A 14,308-nucleotide genomic window follows, 5' to 3' on the forward strand; every position below is an offset into this window, starting at 1 on the left:
TCGAGAACCTCAACAATTCCCATAGTGCTGAGGTCAGGGCAGAGCAACCTGCAACACTGTGGCACGTCCCGGCATGGACCGGCACAGACTGGCTCGTACCGTTCGCGCCGGCGCGTTCACACCAGGGGATGAAATATGAAAGCAGAAAGAACTACAATCCTGCTAAAATATGTAGTTCTTCTGGAAATGGCGTGCATGCAGAGCGAAGCTGCTCTGACTCAAGGACTGCCTTATTTTCATTTGATGGTCGAAGCTTGCTCCCATCTTAGACTGAGGTTTAGATAAGGCGTTTATCACACCCACTTTTGCAGTTTAATAAACATCCTTGAACTGTGATCACTTGTGTCTTCCTTTACTGTTGCAACCATGAGTTCCTTACATTAGGTAGAGGTGAGATTGGGCACAATGGTTGGGGCAACATGCGTTTGGGTGGACGTGACCACCCTGCATTACTGGAATGCAATCAGAGGCAGGTGCAGGTGGAGGGTCATGGAGGAGACTTCTGATGATGTTGTCATGAGGTATTAAGTATAAGTACTACACAGTAATGGAATATGATCAATACTTTTTTTTCTCTAACAAGAGTGCCATTGATTAATTAATTAAACAGTAGTGTGTAATTTACACATTTGAGAAATTATATTATTGTTTTAGTCACACTCCAGGAAAGAGCTTTAGTGGCTTTAAAACAAAATAGGTCATACCACTCCTGGGTAGAGGGGAAACAGATGCAAAGGGATCCTGATGGCACATCATTAATGCTTATGATCTCTCCCTGCACTGGAAGTACCCAAGGTAGATAACCATGGGTGACTAGACAGAGCACACGCTTGCTGTTCAAGGTCGGTTTCATGATCCAACACTATTGAAGATGTGCAGGCATTTAGATATCTAGCACTTTAGTGATACGACACTTAGCACTTTAGTGACAAGGACAGTTAGCACTTTAGTGACATGATATTTAGCACTTTGGTGACATATGGAAGACAAGACTTATGTTCCATTTCAAAGGCACGGGAATTGTCTGTCTTTAATTGACCATTATGATTCCTGACCGACCACACTCCTTTCTGATAATGTGAGTGCTCAAAATGTATATAAAAGGTTTTTTGTTGTTCGGTGAGATATTCCTCATTGCTAGTGCAGGCATTTAGATATGCCATTTTGTCACACACATAGTTGGAACAAACTGGAAGCTGAAAGAAAAAGTCATAGTTTTAAGCAAAGAAAACAGACCTATTTCAATGACAGAACTGATTAAAAAACGTCGGACCATAACCAAGCCTTTAATAACTTATGGACCACTAATAAACCCCTACATTGCCTGCAGGTTATAGGAAGAGTGTTCCAGTAACATTCCGACACAACTGAAAAAGATCTATTCAGTCTTGAGCTATGAAAAAACGTCAGCACTTACAATCAAACCACTTCCCTACTTTTAAGATCCCCACCAAAAATGACCAATTTGGGACCAAGTAACTGGAGGTCTTGGAATGAATTGCCATGTGGATCAAGCATGAGACTTTTAATTGAATTCTGGCTCCTATGGTTGACCAATGCAGCAGCTTCAGAATAGAGGTGATATGGTCGAATTTCCTACCCAGACTATTAACCTAACTGCCATATGAAGGACAATGCATCAGGGAGTAAAGGGGGTCTGGAGAAGACCTTCGAAAACTCAATTACCCGTGTCAATACACACAATAGCTAAAGTTCCAAATAAAAGACAGAAATTCGAAGAAGAAAGAAAATTGTCAATAACTTGAAAAAGAAAACTGAGGGAAGGTACACAATTTCATCTGAGCATTAAGTTAAGGCACAAAGCAAAAAGAGGAATTTAAAACAAAACCTAACAAATAAGCAAAAGAGGAAGGAGCACCAGGAACCTAAGACTCTGATAACCAAGAAAGATTAGAATTCTGTCAGTTAGCATTTGGTTTGGTGTAAGAGCGCAATTAGTTGAATACATTTTATCTCAATACAGTCAGAGGTTGTTCGTCCTGGAGTTCCTGTGGGGCAGTGTGATACTGGATTTGTGTCTACAAATCTGGGGAGCCTCCAACGTATGATACATTCATAGAATTAGCAGATCTGAAAGTTTTAGTCTGTTTAAGGGCAATTACCCGTTTTATGTTATAAGTTTATCAATGTGTTTTCTTGATGAAGGTGTGATGGAGGAGTGTGAGTGTTGGCTTACAAATTCATCTGTCAATGTGTTATATTGTTCTGAATATGGAGAATTATATTTTCTGCCCGTTTAACTGCCCTGAAACATTGTTCTTGAGTTTTCTTGATCTTTTAGAGTCTGCCAAAGGCTGCTTTGGGGGACCAGCATAGTGGGAGAGTTTACAATAAGTCATCCCTGTGTTTTTTGTGATTCACTTCGTTAGACTTTGCAGTTGTAGAATAGGAATGGGTTATTTAGAGTTAGGTTTGTGAATGTGTGGTTTGAGCTAAATAAACTGAGCTCTATTTTGTTGTGTTCTGCATCTATAAAATTTCCTCTGGAGATGCTAAAGCAAGTGTTTATTCTCATTATGGTTGCTGCAGATTTTGAGGAATAGCTGTGTTGTCAGCTAGGGTAAGACATTCCAGACTCTGCTGGGCGATAGCTTGCAATTTTTACATATACTGAACAATGGATATATTGGTGACCTTTGGAGACCGTAGTCACAGTGCATTGTATGGCTCTTTTCAGTTGTCAACCAACTGCCATTCTACGAGGATGTTAAAATTTAGGAAATGAAAAAGTTGCTGTTTTCATCTCTAAGGTTTTCAAAATTAAAGGGATTTTGAAATACAGGCAAATGATTAAAGTAAATATAGGCCTAGCATGCAAAGTGATCATACTCCATAGCTAAGTTCCTGCATGACATTGAAGCCTATGGGAATTATTGTATAATTTCAAGACATTTACCATTAACTATCCACTTCTATATTCATCCTATGACCTTTAAACAACACAAGGAAACAAGGAAATAAAGCAGTACAACTCAACCAATTTTGCAATGCGAAGCTAGGCATGCATGCTAGTTGAGATCACTTACCGCATGGCAGATTCTGCTGCTCTCAGAGTCTTGCGTCTCTTGTTGTTTATTACTTCCTTCATCTTTGCATTTTGCCACCTCTGCTTCCAGCTCATTGATCCTCTGCTGCAAGACTTCCTTATCTTGCTTCGACTGCACAATGATCTTGTCGTAGTCATTCCGGATCCTCCTCTCTTTTTTGCAAGTAGAACACTCTAGAACATTTGCTGTTTCAGGGGAAAGTCTCTCTGGTGACAACTTTGATGGTGACACATCCAGCCAGGTCTGCTTTTCTGATTTTGAATCTTTTGTGCCATCCAGTGGTAACAGTGGCGTGCTGGAGTGAGGCCGCAGATTGCGGCCAAGGTCCAACGTCAGCTTACTTCTATCTGACACAGCGACTTGCTTAGCGGCTTTGGGAATTTTCTCGGCTGGTTTCTCTACGTGTGGCAAGTTGATTTTCTGACCCCGTGCATCTCTAGACATGTTCGAACCAGAGACGTGCTCTTTGCGGCTTCTGTCCACAGAGTGGGTTGGGGTACTGAGACTGAAGTGAATAGGAGGAAAGGAAGTCTGCAGCTGTGGGACCCATTTTTAATGTTCATTACTTCCTGATATAAGAAAATGCTTGCAATGCCATTATTAACATTAATCATGAAAATGTCACAAACAGTTCCACCAGGGAAGCAGTAGGAAAGATATGAATATAGGTCTACCATGTAAAAAAACAAAAAAGGATCTTGTTGTTTGATATGCAAACAATGTTATTCTTTCTTTAACATTACTACATTTTTTTTAAACAATATGAATATGTAAATATTTCATGTAACGGTGAAGAAAGTAGTCAGTCATAGGAGGACACCATAAATGGTTCCATGTATTTACATCGACAGCATGAGTGTCGGCAGACTTAGCATCAGTGTAAATAAATTGTTATGTGTTCAGGGAACAAATGAGGAGGTAATCCACCCAAACCTCAGTTACTTTCATTCACTGTACTTCATCCCCTTTTTTCAATGCATTTCCCCTGTTCCCTGGGACACCTACACAAGATGCTGTGGCACAGAAGCCTTTACACTGATGCTAAAAGCATGCTGATGCCCCGACATCGATGTACGGACATGTCACCACCAGAGGAAACACTGCAAGAAGTTGAGAGAAAGTGCATTCCTTTAAGGTTTTAAATCTAGTTGGAAGATACGTCTGAAAGGGGTAGTACTATTGCAGGGACTTTATAGACAGTTCCTTTGCAGAGGGGCCTGTGAAGGAAAGCAAATGAAAATTACAGAAACACAACAGAGGACGCTCAAAAGGAGGGAGCAAGGGAAGTCTTTCAATCAAGTGGCACTTGTTAGAACTCTTAGAGTAGGCCATGTAATAGACTTAGATACTTTTTTGAGGGTGGGCATTGTATCGCACTTAAACGTACCTTTAGGCTGAACAACTAGATTGATGTGAAGCAGGACAATTAACTGCACTCGGAGGGTTTGAAGATGGACAATGTATGATACTCGGATGCACATGAGGTTAGGCATTGTATCTGTACCTGTACATCTTAAAGTGGGTAATACAACGCACTTAGAAGAACACTGAAGGTGGGCATTGTTAAGTAAGATTTAACTTTAGGGCTAAAATCTTCCTCACTTGTGAGAACCCTAGAACGTTTTGCTGGACTGGTAGATTATTTTTCCCTCTATCTCAGTGAGTGGGAACCTTTTTCCATACTCACAGTTCCTTTTGCTCTTTTTATGGGTGTCATCTTTAAGACTCTCCATAGTGTCCTCTTAATTTTACCCTGTTTGACAACTTTCGGGATATACTGTTTTATTGTTACAGGGTTGCCCTTTCGGCTCCCCTTTTACTTTTTATGGCTAACCTTGGGAGAACTACAGTTCCGAAGGGTAGAAAGGATATTTCTACCCCTTCTGCATTTTCTTAGGTGAAAACCAGCACACCCCACCTTATGTGGAGTGCTGGGGAGATACAATACATCCCCTTTCTCATCAGCACTGTAACAATTCTGTTACAGGGACAAGCTAAATGGCTGATGGCAGTGAATCTTTATACAAGTTCGGTGCACCTTTACCGCAGGCTGTCTTCAGAGCTGTGTTAAAGGCACCCATGGGTCCAATTTTACCAAAATGGCCCCTGCCTTCTTTTTTGCAATTTCCATGCTTCTTGGCCCTTCTTGGTCTTCGATGGTCTGGAGGGTTGCCCTGAGCAATGCCAGTGGTTAAGATTCAGTCTAAACCTTCCAGCCATCACCTCTTTGTTTTTGCTTTTTCCTTCTTGGTCTTCCCCATGCCCTCCACGCCAGGGTATTCCTTTGTGTGATTTTTATCTTCGGCGGGATACCTCAGTCAAGCCCGCCCAGACTCCTGAGTGTCTGTGAATGCAGGAAGCGAAGGAGCACTTTATCTTCTAGCCTGCCTGCAAGAATCCAGTTCAAACTGGGCAGCTGGCTGTCCTGAAAGGACTGCCAACCCCACAGGGTGGAATGTTGCATGTCTGTTTGATTGGCTGGGTTCCGGCATAAACATCTGATCCTAGAAGCTGAGGAGATAGTCGACCACTGGACCTGAATCCAAAGAGGAAGATGAAGACACCACGGCTGAGATGATTTCCAGCGACCGTTGAGCCTGCTGTGTAATCAGAGCCTGCTGTTACCCTTCCTCTTAAGTGATCTGGGGACTCCTAAAACGATGACCCTGATCCAGAGCCTGGTGGGATACACCAGACTCAAGAAGACCTGCATTCTGAGCTATCCCATGTCGTGTTTCTACCTTGAGGGGCTGCAATACTTCAATACCCTGGGACATCAAGCTATCGTGCGGTGCATGCTCCTCCGAATTGCGAATTGAGCTGAAACTTTGGGGCATCATGCTGGACCTCCAGAATCGTGATTCCAGTCTTTGAAGTCCCCTCACCAGAGTGATGGACAAAGAAACTCTGGGCTGGAGCCTTCCCCGTTGATACTTGCTGCAAAATCCCTTCCAAAGTCCTGTCTTCTGTCATCATGACAAAGGAATCCATTGACCGGGATTTTGGTTACAGATCCTGAAGTCGCCACTTGTCTTCCGTGCTGACGTACTATGTTGACTGGGGTATTTACTTACCTTAAGCCTGTGTTGTTTCTGTAAAGCTTTTGGGGTGTTTTCTGTGATTGGGAGTTCTCTCATCCAGTTTGCCCAGGCCCACTGCTGGAATCCTCCTAGGGTGTCTTCTCCGAAGTCCCTGGACCCTAACTAACTTGAACGTGAACTACTTACTTGTATGAACAGCCTTCCACAAGAACTCTGACTTTTGCAGCAACAAAACCCTATCTCACCCTGCCTACAGTGGGCACCTAGACCACTAAAGTCACTCTTCTGCCTCTGCGTGACCTCATGCAATAGAATAGGGAAGGACTGGGTAAGTAAAGGATTCTGTCTTGAAAAGAATAACAAGTGTTGGAAAAGTACTTACTTGTGAAAGAGTTAGTTGGTAACTGTAACTCTGAGAGTGAGCAGTTACAAAAGTTCTTACTCACCTTGAATGTGTGTTGTGCCATTCCGAAAAATATAGGTACGGTTGCTTTACTCACCTGTGAATTGGTTGTGCCTCTTCCCAAAAGTAATGATGTTGGCTTCACTTAACTATTTCTTTTCGATTATTAGTGTGTAAATTCCCCAACTGGGTTTTGCTTTCCCTGGTCTGTTTTATACAGATTCTAAAACAGTCTTAGGTTTATACCTACCTAAGAAGTTGCTGGTAGCTCCTTTAAAAACGTACATGGGTTTCACTTATCTTGAATAGCTGTGTGCCATCCTAAAATAAGTTAGAACGTTATTGGGCCTCATTACGACCCTGGCTGGCTCATTACGACCACGGCTGCCTCCAGGGTCGTTTTTTCTGGCACCTGGCAATGGGGAATTACCGGGGCATTACAGCCCCTGCGGTCCCAGTAATTCCCCATGGCCAGGCGCTGGGAAAAATTACTCCCCATTCCCATTCGAGTCCGATAGGACTAAATGGGAATGGGGAGGACGGATGCACCGGCATTGTGGTCAACAGTGCCGGTGCATCCGTCAAGGTCTGCAAGGGGGTGCCTTTCCGCCCGCCAGGTCAGACCTGGCGGCCGAAAAGGCATCCGATTGCATAACTCTGAGTATGCCGGTCCGGTAACAACTGTGCCGGTAGCTTACTGGCACTGTTGTTACCGGACCGGCATACTCATAATGAGGCCCATTGATTACCTTAGTCTGTGTTCCACTGACCTGAAAAGCAACCATAATAGTATATTACATACTTAGATTTCACTTGCTTAGAATAGTTGTGTGCCATTGTTAAAAAGTGTTATGTAGGTACAGCTGACCTTTACCTGCCTGGTGCATCATAAATTAGTGTAAAGAGTTATTGCTTACCTTAGTCTGTGTTCCACTGATCTGAAAATCAACTGTGATTGAATATTACACTAAAAGGTCTTACTCACCTAGCATAACTGTGTGTTATCATAAATGTAGTTATAGGTATATAATGTTCCTTGAATCTGTTCCACTATTCAGAAATGTATCCTGGTAACAGGGTTGGGTGATTATGTGTTTCTTTAACTGAGTGTCACTGCATAACTAACAGGGTCTACTACCCTTGACTTATTGTAATGGAATGTAAAGGTAACTTGTGCTTTTACCCCTTTACTAAATGTGTTTGATAAGTTCTGGCTTGCCTAGAACTACTGTTAGTTTTCTGAACAAGGTCTATGCTGTGGTCTGTGTACTTTAAAGCATAGTGGTGTGTTTTTATAAATGTGTTCATGGTTCTATGATCAGTACTTACCCCAAGACTTAACTTGTCCTATTTGTATTAATAATAAACTTGTATGTTTTATAATACGTCTGGTTCTATTGAATTCTTGGTGTACTACAGGTTCTGCATACTTTCCTACATCCCTCTCTCCCTCCTAGGATAAGCCTGACTGCTCTGTCTACGCTACCCCCATACTCAGGTAGTACAGATTTATGCTAAGAGTGGTGTCTTGTACTGTCTCAGTTGAATGGTTTTGCTAAATCCTTAGTTGGACCTCAGAAAAACTGTCCCAACAGGCATTGTATTGCACTTAGATGGATTTTGAGATTGAGTATTGTTTTGCATCTAGATGGAATCGAGGGCAATGTTTAATGTACAGCTAACAAATGTATTCCTTCCGCACTCCGCTCTGTCGGGATTTAGCTGAAGGTACGACCCCACTCCCACACACATCTGCTTTAAGACACAACTTAAACACTTTGCTTAACACCCCTGTCATAAGAATGCAACTACCTTTCATGACAAAAGTTAGAACCATAGTTACATACATAGTTTTCTATACTCTTACACGCCTCTCCTGTTTAGTTTTCCAGTTAACCCCTTTCCACAAAACACATGCCATTTAGACATGGGTGGACATGGGTGTTTACCAGGGACTTGGTGACCCTCTCATTACTTTAATAGCCTTAATGCACACACGCATAATAGCACTTCCAGTTTTCCCATATTTTGGACTTTGGTAACACCAAGGGCGTTCAACCTACAGCGCGTTGGGACCACACCTATGGTGAAAGGCGCTATACAAATGAGAAAAATGAATGAATGAAGGAATGAATGAGGAATAAGCAGAGGACATCAGGAGCGTGATGCAAAAAGCAGCACGATGGAGAAGGAAGAGAGTGAGAAAAAGAGTATAAGATTGTAAGGAATCAGAAGGGGACAAAGAAGCAGCATTGGGGAGAAGCGCAATGGGAGGACGAGGGTAAAGCACAGGAAAGAATGGGGTTGAAGCCCAGTGGAGGATAACAGTAGAGGACACAGGAGGCAAGGCACTGCATGGCAGAAGTTAAGGGATATGTAGAGAAGTAAATAATTGAAGACAAGAAGGAGCCCATGGAAGGATGAGTGAGAATCCCAGATGAGGATGAGAGGAAAGCACAGGGGAGGATACGAGAAAGAGACAGAGGCAGAGGAGGGTATGAGAGAAAATCACATGGGAAGATGAGAGAGAAGAGGAAGAGCGAATGAAGTTGACGAACAATGATGAATCAAAGGAGAACACGAGAAAGAAGCATAGATGGTAATGAAATGGAAGCACAGAGGAGGACAAGGGTCAAGCAAGAGTAGGGTTTGGGAGAAGCACGGGGGTGGATGACTGTGTACAGCACTCTGCTGCTCTCGAGCTAGGTCCACGCTCTAAACAATACAAATCCAATAAAATAGAAAAATGACAAAGGAGCACAAAGGTGCACAAGGCAGAAGCATAGGAGAAAACAAGGGACATCAAGGGAGGACAAGAAAGAAGCACAGAAGAGGGCCATGATGAAGCAAAGGGGAGGGGACAAGAGAGAAACACAGGAGGGAAGCAGACGAGAGAATGAGGGAGGGCAATGAAGAATTAAGAAGACTCACAGGAGAGAATGAGAGAAAAATTCAAGAGCAAATGAGCAGTAGCATCTGTGAATACAAGTACACACAAGAGAGGATTTACGTACTTAACAGTTTTGTTGAATGTGTGCCATGCCCAACATCCATAAAAACACTGCAAAGTATTTAACAGAAATACAACAAATCATAAATGGCAAAATGAAAGTAAAGGAAAATATCAACTGTACTTCTATTTAATACATGTTGCATCGAGAACATGCATGTCTCTCTTATGTAGATACCAGTATACATTTAGCTAAGTATTTAATAAACAAATCTTTTAAGATCATGTCGACATTCCCAAAGCCCCCTTCTATTTGTATCAGAATAGGTAGTGCATGCCACAGTGTGAAATTACTATTTGTACCATAGTTGCTTTCTGATGAAAGCTGTCAGCAATTCCAGTACTTCATGGCTCCTCTCTTTTCTATGTGAGGTCATCAGCATCTCGCCAAGACATTCCTGTGTTCGCTGATGCACTGCCTAACATACCAACCAGGTGTTTCTGAATGTGCTATAATACCCACCTCCAACGGCTGGGGTGTGGAAGAAGCACACAGGCCAGGGAGAAAGAAATGCCCAGAAGAAGATGAAGGAGGTGCACTGGGAGGATGAGGATGAGGCAACAGAGAGAATGAGGATGACACAACCAAAAGAATAAGGATGATACAATGGAGAGAATGAGAAAAATGCATCGAGAAGGAGGCCATTTTACAAATGAGGATAAGGGAAATGCATGGGAGAAATCACAGGAAAATCAAGTGGAATACACAGTCCAAGACAGCAGAAAGTACAGTAAAAGAGTGAGAAAATGCAGAGAGGATGGCGTAGGCTTAGGCACGAGAGCAAGACTGGTGAAGTGAACAATGCATGGACGCAGGAGACACACATGAGAGGACAAGGAGGATGTACAGGAGAAGATGGAGGGAGGCAAGAATGTTAAAGGAGTCTAGCAGAGAATAGGGCAACAAAATTGGCAAGGATGAGACAGAAGTGCACAATAAGTAGAAAATAAGAAAGATGCACACAATGTGCAGAAAACGACAGCAGGGGAGGGCCAGGCAAAGATCAGAGAGGAGACGTATTAGAGGAAGAGGGTGATGCTCCAAACTTGAATCATTTAACCTTTCTGCAAGAAGTACGTAAGAAGTATAATCAACCTTTTCCTAAATAGACACCAGTCTAAAAGTCAAACGGAGATCTGCATTTGTATGTGGTGTCAGAAGTGGTATTGCAGAACTAGATGCAAAGCTTTTGACCCAGGCCACTGTGGGAGAACCAGACCCCTATTTTGTTTTTGCCTTCTTCTCTTCCCCGAAGACCAGAGACCATTTGAGGTCCACCCAACTTTATTGTGCCTCCTACTGATAGTTTAAGTGAGGTGCCCCAGGCCCACCCCCGGATAGGTTTTGAGACTACTGTGTTAGGAGAGAGACCTAGAAGCCCCAGATTAATGTTTCCCCTCCTAATCACTCAGCCCCGCCTCCCAACCTGTAGCTCACCCTGAAAGAACTGTTATGACATATGTGGTGCTTATAAGTACAGGATCCCAGTGAGAGAGAAGGTTTTAGTGGATAATGACCTGAAAATAGAACTGCCTCCCAATTGCTGTGGATACCTCATGCTTTCAAATACTGCCATTCTTGATATAAATTGAATGGTGTCAACTGCATTGGTGTCCATAAACCATCCAAGCAACCTAGCTATTCTCAATGTAACTGTTCCTCCAACCAACAGAAAATTAAGAAGCGAGATATCATCCACTAGTTCCACTATGAAATGGTCTGGTATACAGAGCCCTCCCATGAGTTGAAGGAATAGCAAATAAGAGAAGAACTGAGAGGAGGAAACACACCCCTTCAGAAGGTCTCCAAAAGAGATCCAGTGCTGTTCCCATATCCAGCTGATGGCAACAGGAAGGGGAGATTCTGGGCAACCTGCCAGATAAGAAGCCCAGGCAATCCAAAAGGTTTGGAATAGCCACCAAGAGTAGAAGACATCATCTACCCAGTGAGCCAGGTCAACTGTGTCCAGGTGTTGGAAAAGGATATCGACGATCCCTGCACTTGGATGAGTAAGCAGAGAAGCTGGATTTCCCACGGTGGATAAAACATCTTAAGGAAAATAAGAAGGATTACCCAATAAACATCAGCCCACCAGCACAGTAGACATCTGAAAGGGATTTGATAATATGCCAGTTCAGAGTGTCAGCCTCCAGTGCCCCAGGGAGCGATGCAGGACCAAACACTGCCCAAAGCCGAAGGAGATGGACAGAGAACAGCGGCTTATGAGAGTAATCATCTATCAAATGAATTTCCTGTGTTGATAATGTAGGCCAAACAGGATTCTAAAAGCCTTGGGGAAGAGGCTGACTACCAATGAGGAAACTGTTTTGGAGTATGAGAGGGATCCAAGCTCAGAAGCTCTGATAGAAACCCTTGAACAAGCATGGAAGTTTGCTCCAAATCACCTTCTGGACCTTCATATTCTTCTTCATCTCCTATATCAGAAAGCTAGAACCTTCAAATGAGGCGGGTAGATAAGGCCCATAAAACAGTTGGGAATCTTTCAAGACCACCAGAAAAGTGAAACTAATAACCAGGACAAAATAATATGCATGCAGCACAGTCTGGTAGGACGCACCTAACTCGTGCAACCACAGACTTGGATCCCACACCGTGCTCAGACAGCAACAAACCTACCCTCAACTCACAAAAGCACGCAATCACCGCCTACATGGACGCACCCATCTAGGCGCACCAAGGAGGAGGTATATGCTGAGCTGCGTTCTTGGACACATGAACATGCAAATAAGGTCACAATTACCTGCAGCTACCAACACTAACAAGGCAAGTGCACCCATGGTGCCTGACCTCAGTGCGCTCCCTGCTCTTAACGTTTCTAATGCACCACTACCTAATGCAGAAGTATCTATTATGAATGATGATGCCACCTCACAGAAATGCTCTGTTTCTTATGCACCATTATCTAATGCAAAAGTATCTATTATTAGTGATGTTGCAACCTCCCAGAAATGCTCTAATGTTTCTCATGCACCCTTATCTAATGCAAAATTATCTATTATTAGTGATGTTACCACCTCCCAGAAATGCCCTGTTTCTCATGCACCCTTATCTAATGCAAAATTATCTATTATTAGTGAGGTTGCCACCTCCCAGAAATGCTCTAAGGTTTCTCATGCACCCTTATCTAATGCAAAAGTATCTATTATTACTGATGTTGCCACCTCCCAGAAATGCTCTAAGGTTAGTCATGCACCCTTATCTAATGCAAAAGTATCTATTATTACTGATGTTGCCACCTCCCAGAAATTCTCTAAGGTTTCTCATGCACCCTTATCTAATGCAAAAGTATCTATTATTACTGATGTTGCCACCTCCCAGAAATGCTCTAAGGTTTCTCATGCACCCTTATCTAATGCAAAAGTATCTATTATTACTGATGTTGCCACCTCCCAGAAATGCTCTAAGGTTTCTCATGCACCCTTATCTATGCAAAAGTATCTACTATTAGTGTTGCCACCTCCCACAAATGCTCTAATGGTTATCATGCACCCTTATCTAATGCAAAAGTATCTACTATTAGTGATGTTGCCACCTCTCAGAAATACTCTAATGTTATTTTGCCTGCATTTCTGATGCCTGCAGTACCAAAACGACTGAACTTAGGTATAACTTGTAATCCCCCTGTTATTGATGTTCCTCATGCAGACCCCACTTGCACAGGTACCAGACATCTAAAGGGCCACAGCTCCCCTCCAAATCCCCAGCAAAGCTGCATGCCCATGTCGACACTAGCTATGGCAAGTACAACCACCCCACTTCACACAATCAGCTGGCAACCCTCTCAGCCCAGGCACCTAAACAGGACACACTCTTAGACCCACACACCACTGTAGTCGCCTCGACCACCCTCCCCCCATAACCTGCGCACTCATTAACGCACGCTCCTTACCTGCTCACGCACTGGACATACACAATCTCATCACCAACCAGAACCTTGACGCCTTAGCTATCTCAGAAACATGGCTCCAAGAGTCATCGGGACCCGCATTACCCACAGCCACCCCCCCCCGGCTACACTATCTACCAGAACGACAGGCTTTGATCCAGAGGAGGCGGCATTGCCCTGGTAGCTAGAGACTCCCCTCCTATCAAACAGGTCAACACCCCCACTAACGACGATACTGACTTACTATACATCAAACTATCACCGTCTCCCTCCCGCACCATCACCATCCACCTCATATACCGCCCTCCCGGACCCACTAACAACTTTGAGGAAAATACCCTTAAGCATAATATCAAAGCCTGCTCAAAAATCATTCTCTTAGGAGACCTCAATTTGAGTCTTCATGACCCTAATGACTCTCAATTCACATCACTGGACAAAGCCCTTTAAACCCTAGACTTCCAACACCGCAGCACCAGCCCTACCCATGTGAAGGGACGCACACTGGACTGGATTGAGGACCACAACTGCCAAATCTTAATCAGTGTCATTACTCCATGCCTGTGGTCAGACCACCACATTATTGACTTCATCATCCCACTGCACAAAAAACCTAAACTCGTCTCCACTCAACTACCTCCAGCAGTCACGCGGAGCTCTAGAAAATGGACAAAAGAAAATATAATTCCTTGGCTGCACACTGCCTGCCTTAAACCTCCCTTCACTACTGACCCCAAGTCACTAGTGGACATATACACCTCAACCCTCTCCTTTGCAGTAAATACCATTGCTGCCTAGTCCCTTGCAAAACCTAACTTGTCAGACATTCTAACTCTTGGTTCACCCCTGACCGCCTAGAAATGCGCAACTTGAAATGC

The 14,308-nt window shown here is 43.4% G+C and overlaps 1 protein-coding gene across 5 annotated transcripts in view; it reads right to left on the reverse strand.

The window, feature by feature from the left end:
- LOC138467907 (coiled-coil domain-containing protein 102A-like) overlaps window positions 1-14,308 on the reverse strand; it is a 458,996-nt gene that overhangs the window by 213,473 nt on the left and 231,215 nt on the right. For 3 of the 5 annotated variants that reach the window (XM_069608224.1, XM_069608225.1, XM_069608226.1), the window contains exon 4: window positions 3,048-3,605. In XM_069608224.1, coding sequence (XP_069464325.1) covers window positions 3,048-3,605 — 558 coding nt within the window. The remainder of the gene's footprint in view (window positions 1-3,047; window positions 3,606-14,308) is intronic. The other 2 variants (XM_069608227.1, XM_069608228.1) reach the window with 1 other exon arrangement.

Source organism: Ambystoma mexicanum, chromosome 4q, assembly GCF_040938575.1.
Source record: "Ambystoma mexicanum isolate Mex_15411 chromosome 4q, UKY_AmexF1_1, whole genome shotgun sequence".
Classification (NCBI taxonomy): Eukaryota; Metazoa; Chordata; class Amphibia; order Caudata; family Ambystomatidae; genus Ambystoma; species Ambystoma mexicanum.